This window comes from Podarcis muralis, chromosome 14 (assembly GCF_964188315.1).
Source record: "Podarcis muralis chromosome 14, rPodMur119.hap1.1, whole genome shotgun sequence".
NCBI classification, from domain to species: Eukaryota; Metazoa; Chordata; class Lepidosauria; order Squamata; family Lacertidae; genus Podarcis; species Podarcis muralis.
The window spans coordinates 30,239,763-30,256,237 of record NC_135668.1 but is presented as its reverse complement, the minus strand read 5'-3'; the positions used below and the strand labels follow the sequence as shown (position 1 = coordinate 30,256,237).

The window sequence follows — 16,475 nt, the reverse complement described above, 5'->3', positions numbered from 1 at the left end:
GGCCCTGCCTGCGGGCTCCCTCCCATGGGGGCCTCTGGTAGCAGAGGCTACAGAACCAGATGACGCCCCCTTGCCTCTGCAGCTACTCCCATAGCTGTCAACTTTTCCCTTTTCTTGCGAGGAATCCTATTCGGGATAAGGGAATTTCCCTTAAAAAAAGGAAAACGTTGACAGCTATGAGCTACTCCTCTTGTCCATAGCTCTGGCCAGCGGGTGCCAAGGGGCCAGAGGAGAGACGCGTAAGGGAGGCCACCTCTGCTCTCGGGGTCAAAGTCCGCTCCACCGTCATAATTTCCCCCTCGGGTGGAGATAAAGCTGCTGAGAAGTGAGCCCGCAGCCACGCTCCCGGCCCTAGCCTGGTGCACGTGGGCGCGAGCCCCGCCCCATAGGCGGCAGTCGGCCAATCGGCGCCCACCAATGGGCGGTACCCATCACGTGGCGCGAAGGTTTAAATACCCCTCGGCGCGGGCGGGGCGGGGCGCGTGGGCCAGGCTGCGCCATGGGCTCGCTGCAGGTTCTGAAGCTGGGCTGCCTGCTGGGGCTGGCGCTGCTGCCGCTTCTCTGCGGCCTCCTGCCTGCCGTCCTTCTCAGCCTCCGGGGGGCTGGCGGGACCGGTGAGTGAGGGAGAGAGCAGGGCAGAGCTGGGCGCGGGTCGCGGCCGGGCTCCTCCCCCCCCCCCTCTCAGCGCCCGCTTTTCTTTCTCCCTCCGCAGGCTTCTTTGCGCGCTGGCGGGGCGTCCTGAGCTGCGCAGCCGGTGGCGTCTTCCTGTCCGCTTGCCTGCTGGACATCGTGCCGGACTCGCTGGCCGACCTGCGCGAGGACCTGAGCCAACAGATTCCCCCGGTACCGAGCAGGGAAGAGTAGGGCGGGGGATCAGGACACTGTGACCGGGCCCGGAGGGTTGGAGCCGCATCACGGGCTGCAGCCCCCGAACTAAAAGTGGGGAGGGGGGCTCCAGCGAACATCTTGCTGGCGCTGCTGGTCGCCGGAGTCCCGCTGGCCCTGCCCGCCCAGCTTTTGCGAGACAGCATGTGATGGGGCTAAGCTGACTCACACGCTCCTATGCTTGATGGTGCAGGGAAGAGGCCGCGAGATGTTGACTGGACAAAGGCCTGAGTTGCTCTCAGATTTGCCCCATGCCCTGTGGGAAAGGTTAGGTGGTCTTCAAATGGGCTGCTTACCTCCCCTCCATATTAAGCACACCAGGGCTGCCCTGTGACCTTCTGAAAGCAGTAGCCAAGCATTCATTTACCTGAAACCTTTCCTGTTTAATTCCCAAGATAGGGGTTGTTGCAGCTCTGGGGAAGAATTCTCAGGAGCCCAGAGGCTCTGGAGCTCCTTTGGTGGTTTGGCTCTCCTGGCTCCAGGGGAGACGCCCTTGGGTGGGTGTCGGGGCCTCGAGGGAACGGTTTCTCTCCTAACCTGATGGTGCCTCCCTTTTCTTCCCTGCCCCACAGCTGGACTTCCCGATGCCCGAACTGGTCCTGGCGCTGGGCTTCCTGCTGGTCCTGGTCCTAGAGCACATCATCCTGGCCTGCAGCGAGCAGCAGGGGGATGAGGCCTCCCTGCCCCTCTTGCCTTGCCCCTCTCCCCCACACGGCGAAGAGGGCAGCCTGGCTGAGCAGCAGCAGCAGCCGCGCTTGGAGGCGGGGACCCCCCACTGCCACACGGGGGACACCAAAGCACCCTCGTCCTTCCGCTCCCTGGTGCTGACCCTCTCTCTCTCCTTCCACTCAGTGTTTGAGGGCCTGGCGGTGGGCCTGCAAGACACAGAATCAAAGGTCCTCCAGCTGGCTGTGGCCATTCTCCTCCACAAGACCATCATCGCTGCCAGCTTGGCCCTGCTGCTGCTCCAGAGCCGCCTCCCCCTGCGCTGGCTGGCAGCCTCCATCATCACCTTCGCGCTGATGTCCCCTCTGGGTGTGGGGCTGGGCATGGCTGTGATGCAGAGTCCTGATGCAAGCGGCAGTCCCACCATGACCCGGAGTGTGCTGGAAGGCGTGGCTGCCGGGACCTTCATGTACATCACCTTCCTGGAAATCTTGCCTCAGGAGCTGAACGATCCTGCCAGGCGCCTGCTCAAAGTCCTTGCTGTGCTGCTGGGTTTCTCAGGGATGGCTGGCCTGCGCTTCTTGGGCTGAGGGCCAGCAGCTGAGTGGGATGCCCTTCCCTGCAGAGATGGACACTGGCAGGCTCGGCTTCCCAGGAGGCAGCTTTTTAGAATGAAGGGGTGGTGGCTTCTCTCCTCCCGTTTCCCCCCTCTTCCCAAGCGGACACTGATAGGCTGTGCCTTCAAATGTTTTTATTAAAGATCTGACCACTTTATAACTCTTTGGAACTAAGGCCTTTCTGGTTCTTATTTGCTCTTCCACCTCACCCAAATTCCTGTGACAGTAAGACTCACGGCATAGTTCTGTTCTTTGCTCAGGTGATAAGAAATTGCTTTGGTCTTTCCCCTCAGTCCCCCACAGCAATTGGGAAGACAGCTAGGAAAGGGGAATTGGAGCAGGGTGTGTGCGGAGACCCAAAACCAGATAGGACCGCAGCACCCCCTGCTGGGAAGATATGTAGGCAGCTGCCTAATATAGCTTGGTACATTTACTTTTGCTGGCTGTAGCTCTTAAGAGGGTCTCTGCCAGAGAAGCTGGTTGTTTTCATTGCCCACTACCGGATCATTTTAGCTGAAGGTGCTGCTGTGGTTTGAACCTGTGACCTTCTGCATGCAAAGCAGCTGCTCCACCACTGGGCTGTGGCCTTTCTCCAAAGGCTTTGCTTCTGACATGTTTTCAACTAACATGGGGGGATTTGCAACCAGTTACTAGCCGGAGAGGATGCTATACTTGTTTCTGAAACCAAAATGGCAAAGGGTGCAGATACCTGAAAGGAAACATTTCTAGCTGGGCAGCATGTGCAAGCAGCACCTCATGAAACTAGGTGAGATCAGAGAGTTTTGCTCAGCTCTGACTCTTTCCTTGAAGTGGAAAGGGAGCCATTTGTGCCTTGATAGACTTTTGGCAGAGTTGGGCTCCTGTCAGCATCAGATGATTGAACCACTGGCAGAAGAAGAGGAGTGCGGGGGGAGCACACTGCTCCCCAGAAGCACAATCCCGGCAGGGTGCCATTGTGGCTCCCCTCCTCCCCCCCCCCCCCCCGTGTGTGCTGGGTGCCACACTCCTGGGACATGCGCCACGTCCCTGCGGGTGGCACGTCAGCTCCGCCCCACCTGCTCTCTGCCCCCCCCCCCCATGCCGGAGCATGAAGCTCTGCCACTGGATTGAACTGTAGGCACATCAAAACTGTACACTTACTAAAGGTGTTGCCAAACCTACATGTGTACCTGACTGCACTTTATGTGGCATACATATTATAAGAGTGATATCTGGGGTTTCAAACATGGAACTCCCTTGCCGTGTAGTGGGGGTATATTGTACTATAACTTAACTTGCTTTATTACCAGACTTTTTAAAAAACCACAAATTCTACTACCAATTTGGACTTTAAAACACCAAGACATTAATGGTGAAACGTGGGTTAGACAATGTTTCTGTTAGGGTGGATTTATAGCTGGTTGTCTGACCAAAAGAATGCTCACCAACAGTGCCTCATCATCCTGGAAAAGTGACAAATGGGGTGCCACAGGGTTTTTTCCAGGGCCCAGTGTTGTTCGATATCGTTATAAATGACTTGAATTAAGGAATAGAGGGGGTGCTCATCAAATTTGACATCAAACTGGGAGGCTAATACCTCATACAATCATAGAGTTGGAAGGGAATCCAAGGGTCATCTAGTTCAGCCCCCTGCAACACAGGAATGTCAACTAAAGCATCCATGACAGACGGCCATGCAACCTCTGCTTAAGAACCTCTAAAGGAGGAGAGTGCACAACCTCCTGAGGGACACCATTCCACTGTTGAACAGTGCTTACTGTCAGAAAGTTCTTCCTGATGTTTAGTCAGAATTTCCTTTCTTGTAACTTGAAGCCATTTGTTCATGGATATAGGGCGGTATATAAATTTGATAAATAAAATAATAAAACATCTCCCCTCCAGGCAGGAGAAAACAAGCTTGCTCCATCTTCCATGTGACAGCCCATAGGATATTTGAAAATGGCTATTGTATCTCCTATCAGTCTCTTTTCCAGGCTAAAGCTACCCAACTCCTTCAAATGTTCCTCATAAGTCTTGGCTTATAGACCCTTGATCATCTTGGTTGCCATCCTCTGCACAATAGAGAAAATCTCAATAGGGACAAATGTACAGTTCCACACCTAGCAAGGAATATTCAGTTGCACACTATATAGAATGAGGGACATCTGGCTTGAAAAGGAGCGAGGAGTCTTGGTAGATCAAAACCTTAGCATGCATGAGTTAACTGTGATCCAGCTAGTGCAATACTAGGCTGCATCAGCAGAAATCTAGTGTCTAGATCAAGAGAAGTAATAGTGCTGTTCTATTCTGCCTTGATCAGACCCTACCTGGAGTCCCGTGTTCAGTTCTGGCCACTACAATTTAAGGAGCATATTGAGAAGCTGGAACATGTGCAGAGGAGGGCAACCAAAATGATCAAGGGGCTGGAACCCAAACCTTATGAGGAACAGTTGAGGGAGCTGGGTATGTTTAGCCTGGAGAAGAAGAAACTTGAGAGGTGATATGATAGCCATCTTCTAATATCTGAACATGGGTGTTCAGGGGACACAGGTGGTGCTGTGGTCTAAACCACTGAGCCTAGGGCTTGCTGATTGGAAGGTTGGTGGTCCGAATCCCCGCAACTGGGGTGAGCTCCCATTGCTCGGTCCCAGCTCCTGCCCACCTAGCAGTTTTGAAAGCACGTCAAGTGCAAGTAGATAAATAGGTACCACTCCAGTGGGAAGGTAAACAGCGTTTCCGTACGCTGCTCTGGTTTGCCAGAAGTGGCTTAGTCATGCTAGCCACATGACCTAGAAGCTGTCTGTGGAAAAACGTCAACTCCCTCAGCCAGAAATGTGAGATGAGCACTGCAACCCCAGAGTCGTCCGTGACTGGACCTAATGGTCAGGGGTCCCTTTACCTTTAATATCTGAAAGGTTATTACATGGAAGATGGAGCAAGTTTGTTTTCTGCTGCTCTGGAGGGTGGGACCCAAAGCAAGTGACAATAAAAGAGATTCTGATGAAATATTAGCAATAACTTTCTGAAGGTCAGAGCTGCCAGAACATTTTGGGAGCAATGGGTTCCCAATTTACAGAATCAAAATGTGTTTGTATAGCAAATACAAAAAAAGGCAGGGATGGTGAAGGACCACTGGCCTGTAGACCATGGTTGGCCCCTCAAGCCAAGGTGGCATCAGGTAGCATTGGTCATACATACAGGGTCCAGTCCAGGCCAGGTGCTTTCCCACTGCAACAAAGATGGCAGCAGCTGGTGACATCACAGCTTCTTCCTCACATGATCTGATATGATTATCAGGGATGGGAAAACTGGTATCCCCCATCATAACACTGGGCTGGGGAGAAAGGTTTAAACCACTCTGCTGTGCTGAGCATGAAAACCACTCCGTCCCTGCTTGATTCTGCTAGATGTGTGAGCGGTGATGTGTGCAAGCATGTGATGGCCAGGCTCATTGCTAGTCCCTGGTGGTGATGCAATGGGTTGACGTGGTCCTGTTCAAGTGCCCCTCAAGTTAAGACTTGCATTTGTGCTAGCAATTGGCTAATGAACAGGTGCATAATGACATGTTAGCATAAAGCTGGAGTTCTTGTTCCTCTCAATTCTGTGTCTACACGTAATCCCTTTTCAGTGAGGGCAGCCACTCTAAGCCAAAAGTTTGCCTTCTCTTCAACCAATATGTACACGTTGCATTGCTGAGCATAGCTAAAGGAATTGCGTAACAACGGGGCATGGGCAGTCAAATGAAATGAGCGCCTTCATAACAAAGGTGCTGCATCTCTAAGCCAGGATCTCTACATGTCAGGCAAGAAAATGCACAGAAATACAGGCTTATTGTTATTACTGTATTAAATTTGTATACCACCCTTCATCTGAAGAGCTGTGAGAGGGGAGAGGAGATTACAAAGCTGAGCTGCTCCTTAGAATCATAGAATTGCTAGGGACCTCAGGGTCATCTAATCTAAATCCCAGCAATGCAGGAATCTCAAATTCTTTGGCAATCACTCACCAAATCTCAACTAGACCACACAGGACAGCCTTGCTTATTCTTCATGAGTGAACTTGAACAGTGAATGTAGTGAATAGGCTAGGGTTAGTTCAGTTTAGAGCCATAATACCAAGGTTCATCTTATATTGTTTTTAACTTTCTGTCTGCTTCCCTTTTATTCCTAACAAAGTCTCCTAAATTGACTGCTGAAGTGGGTCTGTTTGCCATAGAATTCCCATGTACCTAGATGCATGGCATTCAGGTTACTGGGTTTAGGATCAGTAGCCCATAAGGAAACAGAGATGCAGTTGGTCTCAGAGCTCCTGGATGAAGGGGGTCTGTCAGTGAAATGAGCTAGCTGCTTTGATCTTGGACAAAGAAAAGGCAGCTGGAAGCTAGCTAGCTCTGCTTTCCCCAGCAATTTGTGTGCGTAGATTTGACCGAGAAGTGCTAGGCCACTGGCTCAAAACATTTTTAAAAAGTAGTTGCTTTAATGCATCCCAGTTTCCTTCTCATTTGGGGATGCAGGAGTAAGTGGGGAGGGTGGCGGCAGGCACCGGAGAGAAAGGCCCCCTGGCAGCACTGCAGGGCTGTTGTGCTGCAGTTGGGCAACGAGGGTGATAAAAGAGTTTGGCTTCAGCCGCTCGGCTGAGGGACCAGCTCTTCACAACAGGGGGCACTTTTCGAAAAAGGCGCGGACATCTCTCTGGCCCTCAGGCATTGCTCTTGAGGGGGAGACGAGGGAGCCGCAATGGCGGGAGGCGGGGCCAACACGCGAAGCCCGCTCTCGAGCGCGAGGCCAGGGCGGCCCCTCGCGGCATCGCTATGACGACGAGCGCAGAGCCACCCAGCCTCCTCTTGCCACCATCTCTCCTCCTCATTGGCCGCCCTCCCGCAGGCGTGGGCCAGTGAGCAGCTGCCACACTGCAAATCCGGCCCCGTCTCCTGGAGGGGCGGGACTTCCGCCTCCTCATTAGCTTCCCGCTGAGGCGAGAACGAGAGAAAGCGAAAGTCGCCTCAGCCGCCGCTTTCTCCGGCTCGCTCTCCGTATTCCTCGCCTTTCTCCCTCTCTCTCTCTCGCTCGCCGGCGGCTGGGCCTCATGGAGGCGCTTCTCCTCGCCCTGCTCCTCGCCCTTGTGCCGCTGCCGGGACGCGCCTCTGACGTGCTCGAGCTCAGCGATGAGGACTTCGACAGCGGCCTGGCCGACCGCAGCGTCGCACTCGTCGAGTTCTACGCCCCATGGTGGGTCGGAGGGAGAGGAGGCGGGCGGGGCGGGCAACGGGGCCAGGGCGCTCATGGGGGGCGGGGCGGGGAGGCCCCTGCTGCTTCGGCTCTGCGCGCGCAGGAAGAGGAGCGGCACGTTTCTCGTGCGCGCGCCTCCCACAGGTCCAGAGACAGACGGGGAGAGGGAGGTTGGCAGGCCGGTGGATCCCTTCGTCGCTGCCGCTGCCTTAACTGGCGCGGAGCCGAGAATGGGAAGAGCGAGGGAGGAAAGGAAGGCGGGAGTCCGCCTGCCGATCTGCCTCTCGCCGCTGCCTCTTGTCTGTCAGGCCTGTGGGGCTGAATTCTGCGCATTCCGGACGCGATATCCGCGGAAGCCTCTCCGCGATTCGCCCGGCCGCCGTGAAGGGCAGCTGGTTTGGGTTGGTAGCGGCCTCTTTATCGGGCGGGGAAAGCCGCGGTGGCTCCGGCGCTGGTGCCGCAGCCGGTTTTGAAACTGCAGCCCCCAGGCTACACCGGGGCAAGTGCCTGCGGAGGGCGGGATCTTGTTGCCGTGGCTGCTCCCGGTTGGCTGCTCCGCTGGGCTGTCACTATCAGGGATTGGCTGTTGGTCCCCTGGGAAGTGCCCGCTACCTTTGCGGAGAAGTTGGGGCAGCCATCAGGGCATCTTATCGGCAGAAACGGAAGGGTTGGGCGCCTGCTAGCTTCCGGTGGATAGTTGGTTCTTGGGTGAACCGTGGGTGCTGCCCTTGTGAGAACGGCGAAGCCTCATCGCTCTGTCCGCTTCATGGGGTTGATGGGGCCACTATTGGCTTGTGCTTGTTGTAGGAGCGGGGTGCCCTTGCCAAGCAAGATGGATGATTCATGGTGCCCAGCCCACTGGCTTCAAGTGTCTCAGTGGTCCTTGATCCAAATGAATCTCAGGATAGTGTATACTCATAATAAAAGCAAAACATAGCCCATCACAGAACAATAAAAGACAGTTTAGCGTAAAGTCCCAAGGTATGAGACTTGGTACACAAGGCCAATACTTTGCTGAAGACAATCAGGTTTGGTCAGTGCCAAAACAGGAATTTGGGAACCATATTTATGCCTCCATGGGTTCTATGATGTGAGAAAGGTGGGATAGAAATTCAAGAAAGTAAATGAAATGCCTACATTTTGTAGGTTTAATGCAAGTATTCATATTTTAGTAAATATCAAATTGTGTATTCATTATATAGAAAATCCTCCTTTTGAATGTGCATCTGGTAGGGGCAATGATTCACTGTAGAGAAAACCACTCAAAATTACAAGCCAGCTAAATGCTAGCCTATTGAAGGCTGACCAGAGATAGGAAGCTGCAGGTCTAAGCCTATGCTGGGTGTATGGAAGAGGAGACTTCTGTTGTCTAGCAACCCACTTGATTTTTGTGTTGAGCACAGAGAAGAGACATTGCTCCATCCCTCCCATCACACTTGCATAGAACTCACAACTGCCATGAGGGAAGGACCTCAGAAAATCAAGAGAGGCAGACAAAAAGGAGGTCAAAGCCAGCTTATGTCTAACTTTGCTTGTCCCTGCTATAAGGCCATCAACTACCAGCTACCTTCTGGGAAGGATTCTCGTAACTCTCTGTGTTCTTCCATATTGCTCATTCTTCTCCCTTGCCCCCATGGATAGTGATGTTAATTGTAGTATGCCTCAAAAGCATTCATCGTTTGGAAGGCAGGATATTAATAATCACAATAAATAAATAAATTCTGGTTGTCTGTGCCAGACTAGTACTTGAATACAAGGATGGGCTAATGTGCTTATATCTAGATTATGTCACATTAACCTATTTATTCAAGAGTATTGACTTCTTTAAAACAAATTTAAATTTTAAAACCCTGCACAGTTTTAGTCATTGATTTTTATCTGACCTGTTGAGATGCAAGTGTGATCTTGGGCCAACAACAGTCCTTGCTGATGAAAGAAAGTGGTATGCCAACCATGCATTGAATTTTTAATCTTGTAGGTGTGGACACTGTAAACGCCTTGCTCCTGAGTATGAATCTGCTGCCACCAGGCTAAAGGGAATAGTGCCACTTGTGAAGGTTAGTTTTGTAATGTACTACTGCATGAAACTCTGCAAGAAAGGGACCTTTCCATAAGTTAAATTGCTTGACTACTGATAGTGGAGTTGGGAGTCAGTTACATTGATGCCTATGTGAATGTGGTGGGGAGTGACGTGGGATAAAAAGCTTTGAATCTATGTCTGCTGTTCTTTTGATCAAAGTCCCTGGAGGTATAGGAAGAGCCTCTGTTGGTGTTAGATGGGAATGTTTGGATGAGGATGTTTGCATGCATCTATGCTGTTGGCAATGTACAGACTGGATGGTTGTTTTTTTAGAGATGTCACCATCCTTTACTGTGGAAAAGGCAAACCCTGCTCACATTCTCTTTAAGGTTGACTGTACAGCAAACTCAAACACCTGCAACAAGTATGGAGTGAGTGGCTATCCAACTCTCAAGATCTTCAGGAACGGGGAGGAGTCTGGTACCTATGATGGTCCAAGAACAGCTGGTAAGGAACTGTCGGCCAGGCTGTGAGTGCTGGAGGAGCTGGTTAATAGTCTGCAGCAGCCCTGGCACAGAGTGGAGGGTTATCGCATGCATGTTCTGCTTGTAGATCTCCCAACATCATCTGGTTGGCCTCTGCAAGAACAAGATGCTAGACAATATGGGCTTTTGTTCTGATCTAGCTTTAGGGCTCTTCTGATTGAAGCATTCATTTAAAGGGTATTTGTGTAACGCCTTGTATAGCCTTGTATATTGGATGTCCCCAAAGCAATCCCTACATGCAGCCTGCCACTAACTATGCCAAACTTCTCTCCCAAGATGGAATTGTGAGCCACCTGAAGAAACAGGCTGGGCCAGCCTCAGTTGCTCTCCGCTCTGATACTTTTGAGAAATTCATCAGTGAAAAGGATCCTGCTGTGGTGGGTAAGTAGTGGGGGGATTTTGGGTGGGGGAGGTAATCAGATTTCCCCCCCTGAGCCTTCACATGCTAAGATGTGGAGGGGGGTCACCAGTCTTTCTGGAATTAGACATCATAGACTGCAGTTGTTAGCACAGGATCTCACAGAGCTTTGAACTGGCAGTGCAGAGCTACCTCTTCTGTTCCAGTCCTCTTAACCTGATCTCAGTAGTAAAAATGTTCAGATAAAAACGTTCTGCAGTGTTGATTTGAGCCACTCCCAGCTTCAAATATTAGAAGCCAGGGACTGGGTTCCTTGGATACAATTTGTAGGTTCTTGGCTCACTGGTTTGGGCAGTCCAAGTTGTTTTTGTGTCCAGGTGGAATAGCTAAACTGCTTCTGCTACTCCTCTTTCATATGGAGTCCTTTGCCTTTTATGATGTTCTGCAGGTTTCTTCAAGGAGTTGTTTGGTGATGCACATTCAGAGTACATGAAAGCAGCGAGCAACTTGCGAGACCATTACCGCTTTGGGCACACGAGTGATGAGGATCTAGTTAAGAAATATGAGCCAGATGGCGAGTAAGTAGCACATGGGCCTCTATTCTCCTGATTGGTCTACCAAAATAGAAGAATATAAGACACAAATTTCAGAAATGCATCTGGGCATAACAGCTCTGGCTGGCTTCCTGTTGCTCCCCACAATGAATTTCCCCCACTTGTATAGCAAGCTGTTTCTGATGGATAGACCACTGGTTCTCTTTGGACTGAGTTTGAGCAACACTCAAATGGCTTGCCAGTATAGACAAGCTGTGATCCTAGCAACTGTCTTTGTAAAATAGTGATGGTACCTTCCGCGGTCCTATGCAACATCCCCCCCCCCCCCCGCCAACACTCAAGTCCCTGCTGGGCTGCTTCCTGCTTGTTTTTCCTGCCACCTGAAGGGAGCAGGCAAGTCAGAGCTTGAGGTGCTTGCTGACTGTCATTCAGCTTTTCCTTGGGGAGTTGGTTAAGCAGCTGAGACACCTGCCAGCAAATGTGGCTGGAAGCCCATGTTGAAAGAACAAGGGAGTCCTGTTTGTGAGCCAAGCCCTAGCAAGAGCACAGCCTGTTTGAGGGTGATGTGTGCTTGGTTCACTGTCAAGTTGCACCGATCAACTTTTCACAGAGGCATTATCCTGTTCCGTCCCCCACACCTGGAAAACAAGTTTGAGGACAACATTGTGCGATACACAGAGGACAAGATCACAACTGGCAAGATCAAGAAGTTCCTTCAGGAGAACATGTAAGTGTATAGCAGCTTCTCTCCTGCCAGTCTAGAGTGAGTGTCTGTGTCTGTGTCCGCAGTGTGAGATCCACATGCTAACGTGATTTGGGGGTTCCTTCTGTTCTTTAGCTTTGGCATCTGCCCACACATGACGGAAGACAACAAAGAGCTGATCCAAGGCAAGGACCTGCTGGTGGCTTATTATGACGTAGATTACGAAAAGAATCCCAAGGGGTCCAACTACTGGCGCAACAGGTGAGAACACAGCAAGGACTATCCTGGGGAAGTGAAATGAGTGAGGTTGGAGAGACCTGCAAGCTATTGATATGTTCTGCCCCCACTGTCACAGGCAATAGGTGCCTGACCTGCCAGTTGCTGGGAATCATAGGTGGGGAGATCACTGCTGATGCTGCAATTGGGTCCTGCTTGCTGGCTTCCCGCTGGGGCAGTGGTTTTAAACCAGTGTCCCATGGCACCCTGGGGTGCCTTGAATGATGGTCAGGGGTGCCTCCCTCCCTCCTCTGATGCCCTCTCTTGTCTCTGCCTCCCAAAGGCTTGTGTGACTGTTTGTTGCAGCATCTTTGGCTACAAGCTCTGCTAGTTGCCAGAAGCTGAGGTGGCCTCGTAGTAAGCAAGCAAGCAGGTGAGGGAGCCTAGCCAGCCAGTTTGCCAGCCCTTGCTGTTGGGAATGAACAGACAAGTCCTAGGCCGCTGTGGGTCAAGGGAGGCAGCTCAGAGACCTGCCCAGAGAACTCAAAGAAGAGGAGAAGAGGCTGAAAAAACACTCTGTGAAGGAGGATATTTGAAAAGAGTGAGAGGCTGCCAGCTCTGCAGGCAAGGGGTGACATAACTGGGCTCCTGAGTCCCACAGGGGTGTCACAGAAAGAATATAGTTGGTCAAGGGAGCAGTGGACTCAAAAAGGTTGAAAACATCTGCACTGGAGCAGCTGGTTGACCACTGGGAGCAGGTCACTTTGTCTTGATCCAGTGGACTCACATGTCTCTGCCAGAGGCCATGCCTCTTGTGACTGCTCTATAGCCCAAACAGAAGGGCTGCAGCAGTTCCAGCATGCAAACATCCCCCTCCCTAGGAAGATTGGGGGCAAGAAGCCAGCAGTAGTATAAGCTGTGGAGGTCCCCCATCAGCAGTGAATAACTTATGGAAGGAGACTGGGCAGTGACACTTCTGCCCTTGGCCAATCATTGATCACCTTGGTGGCTCTTTGAGGCTGCTCCAAGCACACTTGATCCTTTAGCTATAGAATTTAGGACTGTTTTGACTTGAAAACATCACCACCTCTGCCTGAGCCAAGGTACTTCCGAAATTGGCTCTTAATTAATTAAAATGATTTGCTTGCCTTCACGCATGCCTTGAAGAGGACAGGTGCGCTGTGACTCCTGATTATCTTGGGCTATCACAAAAAAGTTTTGTTATTGCTTTTGCAGAGTGATGAAGGTAGCCCGGAGTTTCCTGGATGCTGGACACAAACTCAATTTTGCTGTTGCTAGTCGGAAGACCTTCGGTCATGAGCTCTCAGAGTTTGGATTGGATGGCTCTACCACCGATGTTCCTCTTGTTGCCATCAGGACAGCTAAGGGAGAGAAATTTGTCATGCAGGAGGAGTTCTCGTAAGTGGAGCATTTGTTTATACTGCAAGGGTGCACACTACTTCTGGGGTGGTCTGGAGTGGGGACATCCCACTGCCTTTTCCTGAGCAATTCTGCACACAAAGCATCATAGGCCAATCCAGGACAGAAAGTCTGGGATTTCTTCTAGTGACTTTAGAAGGGGGGTTACAAGTTGGGGAAGGACTGGTTGAAACAATTCTCTTGTTTGGTTTGCAGCCGTGATGGGAAGGCCCTGGAGAGATTCCTCCAGGATTATTTTGATGGAAACCTGAAGAAATACCTGAAATCTGAGCCCATCCCAGAGAACAATGATGGGCCTGTGAAGGTGGGAGCTGCTGCTTGTTCTGTCTCCTCAAGGGTGGTGGGAGCCTTGGGCCCCTTCAGATGATATTGGACTTCCATCAGCCCTACCCAGCGGTGCCCAAAGATAAGGGATTATGGGAGCAATAGGTCAACAGCATCTGGAGGGTCCCCTACTCCTAGCTTAAAAGAAACTAGATCTTATAAGAATAATTTGCTCTACGTGGGGCTGCTCTTGAGACTGACCCAGAAACTTAAGCGGGTGCAGAATGCTGAGGCGAGACTCCTTATGGGGTCCACGCTGCGGGATCACATTCACCCAGCGCTATACCAGCTGCACTGGCTCCCGGTGGAGTACAGGATCAGGTTTAAGGTGCTGGTTTTAACCTTTAAAGCCCTATACGGCCTAGGATCCTCATACCTACGGGACCGCTTTTCCTGGTATGTCCCACGGAGGACCTTACGGTTTTCAGACAAAGACACCTTGGAGGTCCCGGGCCAGAGAGGTTAGGCTTGCCTCAACCAGAGCCAGGGCTTTTTTGGCTGTGGCTCCATTCTGGTGGAATGCTCTGTCACAAGAGACTAGGGCCCTGCGGCACTTGACATCTTTCCGCAGGGCCTGCAAGACAGAGCTGTTCCACCAGGCCTTTGGCCAAGGCACAGCCTGGCCCCTCCTTTGGTAATTCTTCACAGAACTCTATCCCAATGGTTGCCATCAATTTGATTTGAACTGATTTTATAATGAATTGATTTTAGAGTGCTGTGTTATTTTACTGTTGTTAGCCGCTCTGAGCCTGGCTTTGGCTGGGGATGGCGGGATATAAATAAAATTTATTATTATTATTAACCAAGAAGGGGACTCCTCTGCTGTATTTTGGGACATGTTGCAGCAGGTGGCCTTAAAGCTATGACCAACGTGCAACACCCCAAAACATCCCATATCAAATTCCAAAATGCCCACAAATTTCTCCACTTTGTTCTAAGTTTCATGCAGTTTATGTAAGATTAATGTGCACATTTATTAATTTCAGCTCTTTCTGAGCTATGTCTTGAGGCTCAGGGTAGCTGATGTTAATAGCTGCTGGGCAGTTTCATCAACAAACATGAAAAAGACAAATTGAAATTACAAGCTGGATTGAACAAGCCCAAAATTTGAAGTACAGGGGAATCTTAAAGTAGCTATGTTTTCTCTGAATTAAGTTTCAGTTTATATGTCCTTGATGCATACCAAGACTGTTTCTGGACACCTGGAATTCAGGAATTCAATTCATAGATGGGAAACAGGCAGATTTGGATGTGATCTGTATATTGATTGAACTGCTGGGAAAATGAGAAGCTTCCTACATAGTATTCAGCTTGCAATAACACTAAAATTAGGCACAGTGTGTCTTGGGAACCTCCCCTTTTGAGCCTGCATGTTTTCTCCCCAGGTGGTTGTGGCTGAGAACTTTGATGAAATCGTGAATGCTGAGGGCAAGGATGTGCTTGTGGAGTTCTATGCACCTTGGTGTGGCCACTGCAAGAACCTGGAACCCAAATACAAGGAGCTTGGAGAGAAGGTATGCCCAAGGGGCGGGAGGAGGATCCGAGTGCCTGAGTGTCTCTCTCCCTTAATAGAGGTCCCTGTTCATAGGTGACCAGAGAGAAGAGCTCTTATCTTCAGGGGCCTTGATACTGTGTATTTGAGCAAGGTTCTCTTGGGTGTGGAACAGCCCCTAGGGGGCTGACACTGTTCTGCTATCATGAATTGACTGCTTCTGCCAGTGTGAAATTGCTGACTGGATTATCTTTCAACAGCTCAGCAAAGATCCCAACATTATTATAGCCAAGATGGATGCTACAGCCAATGATGTGCCTTCTCCCTACGAAGTGCGAGGGTAAGAGAATTATGCTTGGTAGCCACTGGCTGGTTCTTGCCTGCCCTCTGCTGTCAATGATAGAGTAGCTGTCCTGCAGGCACAGTCTTGGGCCTTTTAGGAGGAGTCCTTTGCGCCCCACCCACACCTACATTGTGTGCTTGCACTATGCCCCCTGAAGAATGGCTGCTGTATGGAGGCTTATGCATGTAAACACCAGGCATATTTCCTCCAGGGCAGTCATTCAGGATAGCACTGAATGCCCTGCTGAGTGGTCTTTCTTTCTTTGTTGACAGCTTCCCCACAATTTATTTTTCGCCTGCGGGGAGCAAGCAAAGTCCAAAGAAATATGAGGTGAGTTCATGCTTGTACCGGGTTCCCTAGAGTAATAATAAGCAGCTGCAATGAAATCTTCTTTCTTTTGCCCATTAATCCTAAAATATGGCAAGTGGCATAAATGATCAAGTGGAATGTGTTGAGGGTGCTTGTGTGCGCTAATGATTGGAACTTAATGCCTTGAGCACTGCTGCACTTTGCCTGACTTGTGTCTTTTTGACAGGGGGGGCGTGAGGTGAATGACTTTGTCAGCTACCTGAAGCGGGAGGCCACTTACCCACCCATTCTACAGGAGGATGAAAAACCCAAGAAGAAGAAGAAGGCACCCAAGGAGGATCTGTGAGCGGGGAGGGGGGCTTGGTGTCATCATCGCCCTTGTCTGCAGAAGAGCCCATGGCCACTCCTGGAGGTGGGGCCCTGTGGGGCAGTCTAAGCTGTTGGAAAGTGAAGCCACATTGAGCAGAGGGGACCCAGCTGCTGCTGCTGTTCTGTTTAATTTCCTGCCCCCTCATCTCTTAACTGCACTGGCCTTGAATGCCCTGGACTGGCTGATATTTGTGGGTGGGGAGGGGGAGGGTTTGTTTTCTAATTTTTTGTACATTTGAAGAAGTGAATCAATAAATGACCCCCTTAGGCCCCAAATTGCCTTTCTGTGATGATGGGAGGGGAAAGACTTCTCCCTGTCTCTTTGAGCGGGATACATTTACCTGTTTCTGGTACTTTGCTAGCTTGGGAGGCTGCTCTGCCAGAGAACTTTTGTTCCCCATAGAAGTTACTGAACAACTCAGCTGTC

General features: G+C 50.8%; 2 protein-coding genes across 2 annotated transcripts; both read left to right on the top strand.

The window, feature by feature from the left end:
* Positions 1-463: 463 nt before the first annotated feature.
* Positions 464-2,338, top strand: LOC114584820 (zinc transporter ZIP1-like). The gene is made up of 3 exons (XM_028706946.2): positions 464-614; positions 713-843; positions 1,458-2,338. The coding sequence occupies exons 1-3, from the start codon at positions 500-502 to the stop codon at positions 2,139-2,141; spliced, it is 930 nt and encodes a 309-aa protein (XP_028562779.1). The 5' UTR covers positions 464-499; the 3' UTR covers positions 2,142-2,338.
* Positions 2,339-7,113: 4,775 nt separating this feature from the next.
* Positions 7,114-16,324, top strand: PDIA3 (protein disulfide isomerase family A member 3). The gene is made up of 13 exons (XM_028706125.2): positions 7,114-7,375; positions 9,354-9,432; positions 9,785-9,902; positions 10,217-10,321; positions 10,747-10,876; positions 11,463-11,579; positions 11,691-11,816; positions 13,008-13,190; positions 13,407-13,515; positions 14,921-15,049; positions 15,288-15,367; positions 15,643-15,700; positions 15,906-16,324. Exons 1-13 carry the CDS (start codon positions 7,233-7,235, stop codon positions 16,023-16,025), a joined length of 1,497 nt encoding a protein of 498 aa, XP_028561958.2. The 5' UTR covers positions 7,114-7,232; the 3' UTR covers positions 16,026-16,324.
* Positions 16,325-16,475: the final 151 nt, after the last annotated feature.